Below are 13,304 nucleotides of genomic sequence, written 5' to 3' on the forward strand. Positions count from 1 at the left end.
TTCTGCTGTGTAGCCCTCACGGCTGGGAACTTACAACATAGACCAGGGCTGGCCTCAAACTCACAGAGATCTACCTGCCTCTGCCTCCCAAGTGGTGGGATTAAAGTCGGGCACTACCACATCAGATAATAACATTTTAATTGCATAAACTGTATCTCATAAAGCAAAAGAAAACAAAAGTCCAAATTGCCTCACCAAAAAGATAAACTTTCTTGATAAATTAAAACCAAGGTACTTATCGGCTGACTGTGTTCTCTGCTTAGCATGTTTTTGCCAAATTTAGAGAACAACTTATAGCCACTCAGAATTAATATATGAATACACATAAATGTCAAACAAAATAAAAACTCTATTTCCTAATCAGGAGATATTTCTGACACACAAAGCTTCCTGACCTTGGCCGAGAAAATTCAATGGCTGAAAGTCATTGAGACAGTTCCCATCCATTTTGCACCACTGTGTGACAGTTAACCATGCCTGCTTGCAAGCTGAGCAGCAACCTCCAGCCATTGCTGCAAAATGAAAGATTATTGCACCCACATGCCAACAAGAGGCGCACAGTCTTCACACAATCTTCTTCAGGCATGAAACCTAACTTGAGGGTTTATAGTGATGTCCTTTCAGACCCTCAGTACCTATGAAATGCATATGAAACATTCTACGGCACCAAGTCTATAGGGGACTCAATCCCACAGGGAACATACACATGGTAAAGGGGCAGCCGAAGAAACTAGAGAAGAAACAGAGACTGGGAACCTAACTGCTCCTGTTTGGCTTTTTCGAGCCAGCAAATCTTTGACCCCTACAGAGTTTTTTGCCTTTGGGAAATAAAGTTCGATACAAAATTATCTGTTTAGCTCCTGGGAAGTTAGATGTAAGTACCTGAAGTTCTTCTACTCAGCTGAGAGAGAAAAGATACACCTGAAAAGCAGAGATGAGTAAAGAGGAAAAAAGATGTACCTAGAAAATAACCCAGCTATTCCACTTCTGGGCATATACCCCAGAGACACTTTAATACACAACAAAGATATATGCACCACAATGTTCATAGCGGCTCTATTTATAATAGCCAGAAGCTGGAAGGAACCCAGATGTCCCTCAGAAGATGAATGGATACAAAAATTGTGGTACATATACACAATGGAATACTACTCAGCCACCAGAAACAGTGATTTAACCAAATTCTTAAGAAAATGGCTGCATCTAGAGAATATCATCCTGAGTGAGATAACCCAGTCACAAAAGAACAGACATAATATGCAGTCACTGATAGTGGGATGCTAACCCCAGAGGCTTGCACTGCCCCAGAAACAACTCACAGACTGTATGAAGTCCAAGAAATAAAGAAAACAAAAAAAAAAAAATATTTACAAAACAAGAAAAAAAAAAAGAAAATAGGAAGAAAAATGAAATGGACCAAAACATCCAACAGATGGAGGTGAGGAGAGGGCTAAAATATTGGAGGTCACTGTCGAACTACGTTCCCCTTAAAGCACATGCTTACCCTTGGGCTGGAGAAGCACCAATGCCTAGCATGTGTGAGGCTCCATCTTAAGCACCTGTCTGTCTGTCTGTCTGCCCCCCCACCCCATCTCTCTCTCTCACACACACAGTCCTATTCTTTACATTAAAAGTTGGCAAAATTTCCACTACAAAAAAAAATGCTGTGATTAGTGTACTGTCCTAAAATGACCAATTTCCTTCCACAAAGCTGATTAATTACATGATCACGTACCATGTCAGTTCAGCCAAATGAAACTTTTACACTTTGCCAATTTTGAACTACTGAGAGCATTTGGCATAGCTCAGCTGAATGGCATAGCTACTATCACTAAAAAGAATAAAGACCATTAGAAAACAGTCCCAAGTAGCAGTCTTTTAAAATAGTGTATATTTGTATGTGCAGTATATATACATATATACAACATGCATATGTGTGTGAATACCTATGAATATAAAAATAGACAGTGAAATCTTCTAAATATCTATTTTTTGAGAGAGGGTCTCACTATGCCACCCAGGTTAGCCTTGATCTTGAGGCAATCCTGCCTCAGTTTCCCCAGTGCTGTGATTATAGGTGTATGCCATGATATTTGGCTATTTTAAAGAAATATATAAATGCATTACTATACATATATATAATACATATATATATCCTTACATGTGTGTTGTACATATATAATATACAACACTTGTAAGTGCATAGAAATTTTCTGCAAACATCACTTATGTCTGCCTCTGAAAAGCAACCAGAGGTCAGTGACGAGATAGGATTTCTTTCATGGCTAGGATCGCACCAGACCTGCCTGGACGCTGCCATGCTCCTGCCTTGATAATAATGGACTGAACCTCTGAACCTGTAAGCCAGCCCCAATTAAATGTTGTCCTTATAAGAGATGGTTGTGGTGTCTCTTCGTAGAAATGAAACCCTAACTAAGACAGTATGTCTGACTACATGCATGGACTATTGTTTTAAGATCCTTCTGTGTCTGCCTAGCCCACACTTGGCTTTTTCAAACATGGTAGAAAGGTTTGAATGAGAATGACATACACCCCCAGCGCACCCCAAGTCTGTGGAATTTAAACACCTGAGCCTTGGTTGGTGGAAGGTTTAGGAGGTCCTTTCTGGCGGAAGTACGTCACTGGGGGGCGGGGTTTGGGCGCTCTCTCTGCTCCTGGGTTTCAATGCATCATGGGACACCGGCCTGCTTCTACTGCTATGCCTGTCACATGCTGCAGTGCAAAAGCCCAAACAATCTTCTTTATACACTCTCTGGATCACAGTATTTCTGTCACAACAACAGAGAAGTAACAAAGACACACGGGTAGTGGACGTCTCTCAAGTAGGGGAAGCACTTCACAGACCAAGTCATCAACTCTAGCCCTGAACTATCTCACTACTGGATCAGAAGCAGATTTACACATCGTACGCAAGCAAGTAGTGTGTATGGGGTACAGAACTAAAGGCACTATTTTAACCATAGCCCATCATACTTTGCGGGTCTTAATGTACTTCAGGATCACTGAGAAAGAACTATTAGTGTTGCCTCAAAAACAACTAAGCTTTGAGCTAAATCTGGGACCTGAGCCTCCCCTCTCCCAGCCCCTCCCCCCCCACCCCCCCCCCCCGCTCCCCTCCTTCCCCTCCCTCCTTCCTTCCCCTCCCCCCCCCTCCAGCCTCTCTCATCTTACAGCCCTACAGAGAAGATGAGGAAAAATCAACATTTTTCGAAGGGTGCTTCTCTTCCTATCTGGATAATTCCCCCAAATCAGGGACCTTCAGTACTTCTACTTGAATGAACCCCCACTGGCCTCCCCCTCCCCCTCAGAAGCAGTGTGAACTAGAGCCTAGGTGATGAATTTGTTACAGTCTGGACTGCAGGAGATGGGGTGAGGCTGAGGCCCACTAGTCTTGGCAACTTAATGCTCTCATCAGATGTTCGCACACAAAAACATTTTATATCAATACTGTTATATTTATATCAATAATGTTAATATGAGACAGTAAAAAATGTAGATTTTTCTGACATTCTCTTATGAATAAATATCAGAAGCAGTACTCCAAAGCTTGATAATTAGCCACAATTGTGGCAAATGTTTATCAGAAAACAGAAAAAAAAAAAAACACAAAAACAAAAAAACCCACTTTCTTACACTTAGTTTAGTCTTCATAAACATGTTTTATCCAAAAATAATACGATATAATCTTTCAAGTTCATTAAACCCAAAAATTAGTAGTACTTTCTATCAAAGTTTTTGTTTAATTTTATTTCCTCAGCCCAATGTATAACCATCCCCAATTTTTTTCAAATGGCATAAATCTTACTAGCCAATCTTGATATTAATCTGCATGGAATTCTGACCATTGCATATAAGTATATGATTTTTGAAACCTTCTGTTTTTCTCTTCACTCAGTTTTTCAGGTTTTTTTTGTTTTTAGATTAAGATTTCATATGTTAAAAGCATTGTTAGTAAAGACTCTATATTGGTTGGCTTTAGTTTTCAAAAAAGAAAAATCTAAATCCAGAAGTAGTACAAATGCTTTAAAATTCAAACTCCATCTCTATTAAGAAGTAGTTCCAAGATGTTTGAGAAAAAGTTGAAGCAGCCCTTGACTCTAGTAACTGCAGTCATTACCCTGTATTCTCTGCTTCATTTTAGAATCCAACAGGCACTCAAGCAAACAGTAATCCAAACTGTTTCCATGCAAAACTCCCATCAGCCTTAGGAAGCTAATTGTCATGAAATAACTGTAGAATGAATTGCTTTTGCAAGTCTGTTACTAGAGGGAGCATCCACTAATTGAATCAGCTCTTCCTTTAACTCCTCCACTAATAACAGCCTAGGTGTTGAAGACGTCTATACTAAGAAGAACATTAGACTAACTTTGTCAACACCCAGTAGCCCCTACTGTCTGTTCATCATTACAGGAAAGCTCAACTTTGAGACTGATCAGCACAACGCCACAAAAGAACTACCTCACCCTGCAATACCCTGAGCCTCACCCTGCAATACCCTGAAGAGGTAACTTGTGATGAGCCACCAAGAGTGTCTGAGCTCTGCACTTTGAGGAAACATGTAACACAGAAGCCTTGCCAGCCTGTGAGCACAGCACACCAGAGAAACTGAGAGGAGCAAACAGCTTGCTGTGGGTGGGAACGCGCGGTGGCTGGCGTTACACAGCTTCCCGCCGGTCTTCCTGCGCGCAGGGGGTTGAACAACTAAACTCCCTTTAAGTTTCCTAGGTGGGACCCCCCAACGCAGCTTTAACCATGCTCCAAGCCGCTTGCTCTGACGGCTAGCCGGGCGCCCGTTCTAGAAAGCACCCTGGATATCTCTGAAACCCCAGGCAGGAATCCCGAGAGCACCATCCAGCCCCCTGAGCGAGGCCACACCCCATCCAGGCTGCGCCCCCGCGCCCCTCCTTCCAGTACCAGTTCTTGGGATCTCCGGAGCGCTCCCCTTACCCACAGCCCTCCCGCAGATCCCCGGCCCAGCCTCACCTTGGTCCGGATCTGTCCAGAGGTGGACACTTTGCGAATCAGTTTCTGGGGTCCCTCCTGCTCCGCTTCACTGTCGGACGAGTCCTCTCCCGGTCCTGCAGCAGTGGGGGAAACCGCGCCGGCCCCAGCGACCGCTCCTCCCGCGACGCCCTGAGGGTGGTGCTGGCTGCCGGCCCCGGCCATCCTCTCGGATTCCTGCAGGGACACAGCAGCGCCCCGAGGGGCTGTGGTCAGCTGCTGGGCTCTGCCCGAGCGTCTGAGCCCTGCGCCTAGCTGGCGCCATCTTCCGCGATCCCCGCCGAGCGGCTCAGGGGACCCGAGACCACACGCCGCCCCTGCCGAGACCTCCTCGGTCCTCTGCCAGCTTCACGTCTGTGCGCCCAGCCTTGGGATGTTTTGGGGTTGCTGACCCAGGATATGACCAGCACCGGAATGAGAGGATGGAAGTCGCGATAAGCCTTGGACAACCTCCCTCTAAAACCTCCTAGGGTCTGGAAGGGCTCAGAGGGAAAGGAGAGCAGAAATAGGCGGGAGCGTGCTGCGGCAGGTTAGGCAGTGGCGATGCCCCTCCCCTGGTTCTAGGCAGTGGGAGTGAGAAGGCTCCTGCGGGAAAGGGGAACAGGGAGCTACCTCCTACGTCCTGGGGTGCACCTCTGGACCCCGAATCCCTCCACATACTCGGGCCTGTGGCACCATTCCAGCTAAGTAAAAGTTTCCTCTACCCGAGAGATGAACTGGGTCTCAAGGACCCTGAGCACCATTGCTAGGACCTTACCTCCCAACCTCTGCCCGGGAGTTCGGGTCCTTTCGGCCTTCTCAACCGTGCGGTTTAGTTTCGGGCCCACCCCCATCCGGCTCACACGGAAGAGAAGAGCATTTTCCGGGAGGTTCAGCTCCGCTCTGAGAACTTTTGGTTCAGAAAGAGCGATTCCCTTTGGCTAACAGGAAGCTGGGAAGGGCGTGGAGAGATCGCAGAAACAAGAGAGGACACGCAGCCCAAGACGACAATATGCTGAAATAAATGTTAGGCTAAAGCGCTCATCCAGAATGCCTGGAAGAACGGACTCAGCGGCGTGAGCAAGTATTAAGCAAAGAATGTATATATACAAACATACACATGAGAGAGCGCCACTCCCTAGTCCAGACTAAAGTCTGAGGAGAGAATCCACAGGCTGGAGCCTGGGTTCCAGAGGCTTCCCTAGCCAGCTGCAGGGCAATGGCAGGGAAGAGCAACCTCGCAGCAGCAGAGAATGCACATTCGACCTCGAAATCTTACACAGGCTGGCGGGTGGTGAGGGAAGGGGCACTAAAAGGACAACTTCCCTGCTGTCAATGGAAGAGAACTTCACAGTGCTGTTAGTGATTTTCCAACTAAGTAAGGAGTCCCTACCGACTCTGGAGGCTTTCCTTGGTAGAGCAATCTTAGTTAGCCCTTGCCCTTCAGATTCTTCTCCTAGTTTGTCACTTGGTCTTGACCTTGAAAATTCCAGGAAACTAAGATTTGGGGTTTTGTTTCTTTCCAGGTGCAACCATCAAGGCCAGCAATGACTCGGCTCAGCATGAGAGCGGCCTAAGTGCCTCCATGTTCCTCAAAGACAACCTCTCGAGCTTCAGTTACTCCCTTTAGTAAAGCACAGGGTGACGCGGATTTCAAAGGTCCCATGGCCCTATGATAAGAAATTCTGTACCTACAAGAACACACTGCTGGGAGATTTTTAAGAAACATTAACATTAAATGTCCAGGCTGGAGATCCAGATCGGTGCTTAGAATACAGAAGGCCCATCACAGCCAAAAACAAAAAAACGATGCCCTTTAGTGACCTTTATCCTGCTCTGGCTATTTGGTCACAGACAAGTCTAATGGTTTGGCAACACAAAGACCCCTAGTAAAGAGAAAAAGAACACAGTTCAGACTTTTAACGTAGAGAAGACAGAGAGCACAAGCTGGGACCAAAGTATAAAGAGAAAAAAAGGGGGTTATGATTCTAACGCTCTCTTCCCCACTCTCCATATAGCTAAATATATATACAACTACTGTGTATTCACGCCACACATTAAACTTTCAGGTTTTATACAGCAACATTTCCAGCCAAGGGTGATTGAAGTGAAAGGGGGTCTAATACCCATGCCTATTTGGTGAAGAAGATGGGGTCCATTTCTTATTCTGAAAGGATACTATTGCTTCAAGACACATTACACAGCTGCACATCCAGGAGCCAGGCAGTTAATTCCTCAAAGTGTGGGTATCTGTTACTTATAAAAACAGTCTTGCAGCCAGCTCTGCTCTACACGGGGTTCGGGGAACAGCTCCTCAGGCTTGTGAGGTTGGAAGCAAAGCCAGTGTGCACTGGTTCCTGCTAAGTAAACGGCTGCTACCCTGCAGCACCTGCAGTTAGAGGGGAACCCAGGATGGATGAAAGTACTGTGTAGGCAAAAAAAAGAGAGCTGCCTTATTTCCCACTAAAGACAGCTCAAGGAAAAAAAAACGCTGGTGGAGGACCATCTCTGCCGAGAAACTTTCAAGGAATCCCTAATTTAAAATAGTATCTGACCTACTAACTGCTTCTCCCAGGGCTAAGCACTCAAAATGATTATCTGATCTAACTGAAGTGCACATGCTTTTGCTTTGTTTAGTTTGTTTCTCTGTTTCGAGATAGCCCTATAGCACCCCTCAGGCTGGCCTGGAACTCGTTACATAGCCCCATCTGACTTTTTTATGGCAGGTCTCCTGCATCAGCCTCAATTTCTTGAAGTGGTTATTAAAATGGTCTCATTTGACTTATAAAAAGTTCCTTGGCTTTTTCTTTAGTGTTTTGGATTTTCAAATAATTTCTCCGATGCTGCTCATGAATTCCTTTTCACTGCTGTTACTTTGTCGACAAGTTGCGGTAGTGCACGCCTCTGGTCACAGAACTCCAGAGGCAGAGAGGCAGGCAGGCCTCTGTAAGGTGAGGCCAGCCTGTGCTATACAAAGAAACCTCCACTGGACCATAGCCATAACCAAAACCATAACCTCCAGTGGACTCACATATTGGAGTTTGACGCTGGAAGCCAGTCTGAGTTACATAGTGAGTGACAGGCCCACAAAGGCTACACAGCAAGAATGTTTCCAAACAAACAAAAGCAACAAAGATTCTGACCATACACTCTATAGATGCTACAGTCAGGATCAACCGGAAAGGAGCAAAGCTGACCATGGTTTCTACTCAATAAGGTGCCATACCAATAATAATAATGATAATAATAATAATAATAATAATAATAATAAAGTACTAAAGAGACATATGCCAAACCTGATTAAAACTTATGAACACTATATTACTACTTACAGAGGTATTGTGAATGAGTCAACTGCTCACAACAAGCAGGACCGTTAGTCACTTAAAGTGCTTACTCCCATGTTCTATGGTTTTACCTTCAATTGTGATATAACATAGGGGTCACATGTTATACCTTGAAAACCGTAAATGGGTACTTGATAAACCATGTTCCAGGACTCGTGTTCCCGATTAGTACAGAGCCAAAGGACTGCAGATTGGACCAGCACAGACCAGGAAGGCTGCTGTGATTTCAATATGGAACGAACTCCACAACCTCTATTTATTATATACTCAGAACCTAACATCCAAAAAGTTTACCCTGTGTGAATCCTCTCAGTTGTTACCAGGTAACAAAACATTCCAAGAGCAATGGTGCTGTCAATCACAGGAACATACTGTGGTCCTAACCCACAAGGCAAAACCGCTCATCATCCTGGCAGAAAGTGCGACTGTATGACCTCTTGCTTGTATTTTGGCTTGTTTGCTTTGAAACACTTCCCTTTCTAAGTGTCCATTAATTCTGGACTATTAACCAGTATAATGTTAACAGCTAATGCTAACTGGTACAAAGCAATTTGAAAATAAAAACCAATTTTGAAAATGAAGCAGATTCAAGCTTCCCTCCACTTTAAAAAAAGGGGGGGGGGGAAGGTATTTTGTAAATATTCCTACGTTTTTAAACTGAGCTAGAATTCTAACTACCTACCTGCTACCCACTCCCACCCAAGATTAAGTACCACTTTGATAAATATCTTCCTACTTGCTCATTCCCAACAGAAAAATGCGTTTTGTTTACTTATTCATCTTAGTGATGCTAGGCCTTGCACCAGCATGTGCTCTTTCACAGATCTACATCCCGGCCCCATTAGTTTCTTTACTTGGTTTCTGGATACAGAGTCTCACTATGTAGCCTGAGCTGGCCCCACAGTCTGAACCCTCCTTCCACACTTGCTTGTTATGATTACAGGTGTGCAGCACCTCACCCAATTCACCAAATACTTCTTGGTCTGAAATTTAAGTTATGCCTGTGTTCACTAGCACTCGACTATATTCTAAAGCTATCATCAAAGAAAACCCGAGAAACTGACTGTGCTAGCAAGTATCTCCTCCAGGCTCAATACTTAACCAGAATAATGCTACATAAAGCTAATATGTATCCAAATGTTCTGACTGAACTACTAACCTAGTCTCACCCCCTCACAGAGAGAACATCAGCAAGTCCCAGAAATTCCTTCTGCTCCACATCAATCTCCAAAGAGTCCTTTGATTTTTTTTTCTCTGAATAGTAAAAATCACATCATCATGATTTCGGCTCCATCAAAAAAAAATGGAGAGAAAAAAAATAAATTCTTACATGCATGCTGCCACATGCCAAAACAATATAGTAATTCCATTTCCTCAAGTTTGTATGGTAAAATATTAAATTGCCTATATTTAAACTTTTAAGAAGTTTTAAAAAAAATACAACTCAGAATTGGAATCCCCATGAAAGCAGGTTTGTTTTCTTTGCTGTTGTTTCATTTTGTTTTAAGAAAAGAAGAATTTATTTTGGCTCAGAGGATAAATGTATCTTGGTGGGAAAGGCATGGAGCTAGGGCTCCACCTCTGGTAGCCAGAGCAGCGCCAGCTACTTATTCTGTGACACCTACTAGGAAGCAATGGGGGGGCGGGGTGGGGAGAACACAGGTATTTCAAAATGGGCTTCAGGAAAGCTGTGATTCCACTATGTTTAGATCTGTCTGTCTGTCTGTCTCTCTCTCTCTCTCTCTCTGTGTGTGTGTGTGTGTGTGTGTGTGTGAGAGAGAGAGAGAGAGAGAGAGAGAGAGAGAGAGAGAGAGAGAGAGGTTTCTTACAGTTATATAGGTTAGAATTAATGTTCTAAGTATAGCATGCTGCATGACTGTCATCTAGGTTCATTTTGAAGGAAACCAGAACTCACTTCATTCAGATTCTTGAGATTACTGAATCAAAGTTAAAAAACCTAATTTTTGAGGACTTCATGATAATTATGATGCCTAGTACTCTGCTGATCGAGCAGGGCGTGCAGTCCCAAGCCTGCTTGGCTATCTAGTAAATCCCAAATTCGCTTGTCCTACAGTGTGAGGCTCTGTCCCCAACATAAACAAAACCGACTCTGATGGACCCAGAGTTCCTTCAAAACATATTTAGATTAAAACTAACATCAACCCCTTTGCTCCCCAAGCCAGACATATTTAACATTTAAAGCTGTTTCCTCTAATGGATTCTCGATTTCTCCCTTTTTAGTAGTGCAAGTAACTCAATTATATAAAGCTTTTGAAAATCTTTAAATGTTGTAGTCATTACACAAAGTTCAGAATAAAATCACTAATGAGAACTGTTTTATGACACATACTTGAATAGATTTCAACTTCGGCTATAAAAATGTACGTTTCTTGGGGGCAAAGCTTGTCTGAGAGTTAACGGCTTGCCCAGCAACCTCAGAATGTGATATGTGCTGGATATAAATATCTGCTGAACTAATAAAATGCCTTAGCCACTTAAATACACCTAGTTTTGAAGAGTTCAAAATTTAGCTAGTATTACTGCTCCATCTCGCATCTCTGTGAAGGTTTTAGTTTTAAAAGTTCATGTTTGGAGACTAATACTTAAGATTTTTCTATGAGAATAAGAAAGGACTTGGGTTCTTGGCACTTTGGAGAAGAAAGCGGGGATCTCTGATTTTCTAACAGCAACTAGGTCCTAACATTCAGCACCCAAAAAGCACTACACATAACTCAGAGTTTCCCACTGTAAATGGTGTGAGCTGATAGGACTTTATACAGTAATGTTCAAAACAGGTCACAGGATTTACTTCCCAATGATCTTAAATGTCAAGACTGAATTGTATTTTTAACCAAGAATAGCTTACTACCTACCAATGATCGCAATAGAACATGGGCAGATGGGATGCCTAACGCGCAAACTCACAAAAACAAAGGCGGCTGCAGAGGGATCAAAGTCGAAGGACACTCCTGAAAGGTCAGGAAGCAGAAGGCAGAGAAAAGTACCCTGGCAAAAGGGCTGGAAGTCTATGGGTAAGAAAAGGAGAAGCAAGCCTGGCACCTGACCTACAAGCTCTCAACAGGCAGAGGGCCCGCCTGAGCAGACTCAGGAAGTCCCTAGGAAAACATCTCAGAAACAGCACCGCAGCACGGATGAAGCCAGAAATTTTGGACCAGGCTTTTGAGACGGTTCACAATGTCAATCAAAAAGGATTAACAAATACGTAGACAGGGCATGCATGGCCAAAATTCATTGCCCACTGGAGATTACTGGGATCTACGCGGGACGGGGATTCCTGGGAGGAATCCCTGGAGGAATGGGTAACAGACGGTTGTTTGAGGTGCAAGAAATAAGTTAAAGGAGTTAAAGTTCAGGGAACAAATCCAAAGACCCCGACTCTCATCTTCTCACACGCAACACTGAGCCCCTAAAATGACTCAGTCTCCGCGTGGCGTGTGCTGTGAAATCCAGGCGAAAGCGAAGTTAGCTGGTGGTTGGATCCCGGACCAGGTCCCCTGACCCTCGGAGCAGTTCGGGGCAGCCACGGCCACGGAGTCGGAGGCGTGGCTCTGGGCTTCTGGCAGCCACCGGCCTCCCCAGGCGGCGGTCCTCGGGAACCTGCTGCGCCCAGGTGACTGCCAGGGCGCGGTCAAGAGGTGAGCCCCGTCTCCTCCCGGCACCACCCGTTGACCGCACAATCCCGCCGCCTCCACTCCCCCGGCCGCCGCGCCACACTCGGGAATGAAGTGCAAAGTTGAGGAAAGGATGGAGCGCAGAAACGGTCCTCGAAGGACCGTCGCCAGAGGCCCCTCGGGGAAGAGCTCCTGCCGACCGGACAAAGGCGCTCCGGGCGGCGAGCAAGGAGGAGCCCGGGCGCCGGAGGAAGCGCTGCCCGGGCTGGGAAGCAGCTGGGGACCTCATCCCGGACCGCTTCCTGAACGGAACCTGGGCCGGGAGGGGGAGGCAGGGAGCAAGGACAAGCGGGAGGGGTGGGCGCGGGCGCGGTACCCACCGGTTCCTCCCAGGCCGGGCTCCGGGCTCCAAGCACCGGGCGCACGTGCTGCGGCTCCATCGCGCCGGCCCGCGCCCGCTGGCCGCCGGAGCGCACGGACACCGGCCCCCGCCGCCGCCTGCGCCTCCCTCGCCGCCGCGATCGCTGTCGCTGCCGCCCCGGCTCCCGCCCGGGGCCAGCCACGGGCCCTCCCGCGCTCTCTGGCTTCCGCCGCGCTCGCCCGCCCCCGCGCCGGTCCCTTCCTCCGCCGCCGCCTCCGCAGCCGCCTGAGTCCCGCTGCCCGGCGCGGCCGCGAGCGCTCGGCTCCCCAAGCCGCCGCCGCCGCCTCCCACGGCCGCAGAATCCGCCCCTCTCTCTCCTGTCTCCGCCCCCGACTCCCTCCCCTTTCCTCCCGCCGTCCGCCCCTCCCCCAGCGGCCCCTCCCGGCGGGCGGCCCGGGACGCACGTGACCCCCCTGCCAGGCCTTATAAGGCGCGGAACCGAAAGCGGCCACCGGGTGGTCACGGGCACCGGGCTGTGGTGCGGCTGGGAGAGGCGGCCTCCCCGCGGGGCCGGGCTCGCCGGGAGCATCGGGGGGATGTCGGGGCCGAGTGGCTCGCGCCAGGCGGGCGTGCGGGTCCTGGCACCCCTTTCCCTCCGCCTCCCTCGCCCCAGCAGCCTGTAGCCCTGGCGGCCGCCTCCGGGGCTGAGGCTGGAGCCAACTGCCCAAGACAGTACCCGGCTTCAACAGAGCGAGGCTGCGCTTCGCACCCCTGAGCCGCTCCCGAGCACCCATTCCAGCAGCTGGGATGGATGGCTGGCTTGCCATCTCCAAGAAAGGTTAAGCGTGGGGAGCCCGCTTTTGTTCCTTTTCTACGGCTGAAGGGTTTCGTTGAAAGGAAACCAGCTAAGGAGCCGGTCTGTGGTCCGCTGTGAGCGCTCCACTCAAATTAGGGACAGGGGCA

General features: G+C 47.2%; 1 protein-coding gene across 1 annotated transcript in view; it reads right to left on the minus strand.

The window, feature by feature from the left end:
• Positions 1-12,483, minus strand: part of DGKH (diacylglycerol kinase eta) — a 152,125-nt gene extending 139,642 nt beyond the window's left edge. The window contains exons 1-2 of the mRNA XM_080917356.1: positions 12,361-12,483; positions 5,005-5,199 (exon numbers count right to left, since the gene is read on the minus strand). Coding sequence (XP_080773482.1) covers positions 5,005-5,199; positions 12,361-12,420 — 255 coding nt within the window. The 5' untranslated portion in view covers positions 12,421-12,483. The remainder of the gene's footprint in view (positions 1-5,004; positions 5,200-12,360) is intronic.
• Between the last annotated feature and the right edge of the window lie 821 nt (positions 12,484-13,304).

This window comes from Micromys minutus (assembly GCF_963924665.1).
Source record: "Micromys minutus genome assembly, chromosome: 5".
NCBI lineage: Eukaryota > Metazoa > Chordata > Mammalia > Rodentia > Muridae > Micromys > Micromys minutus.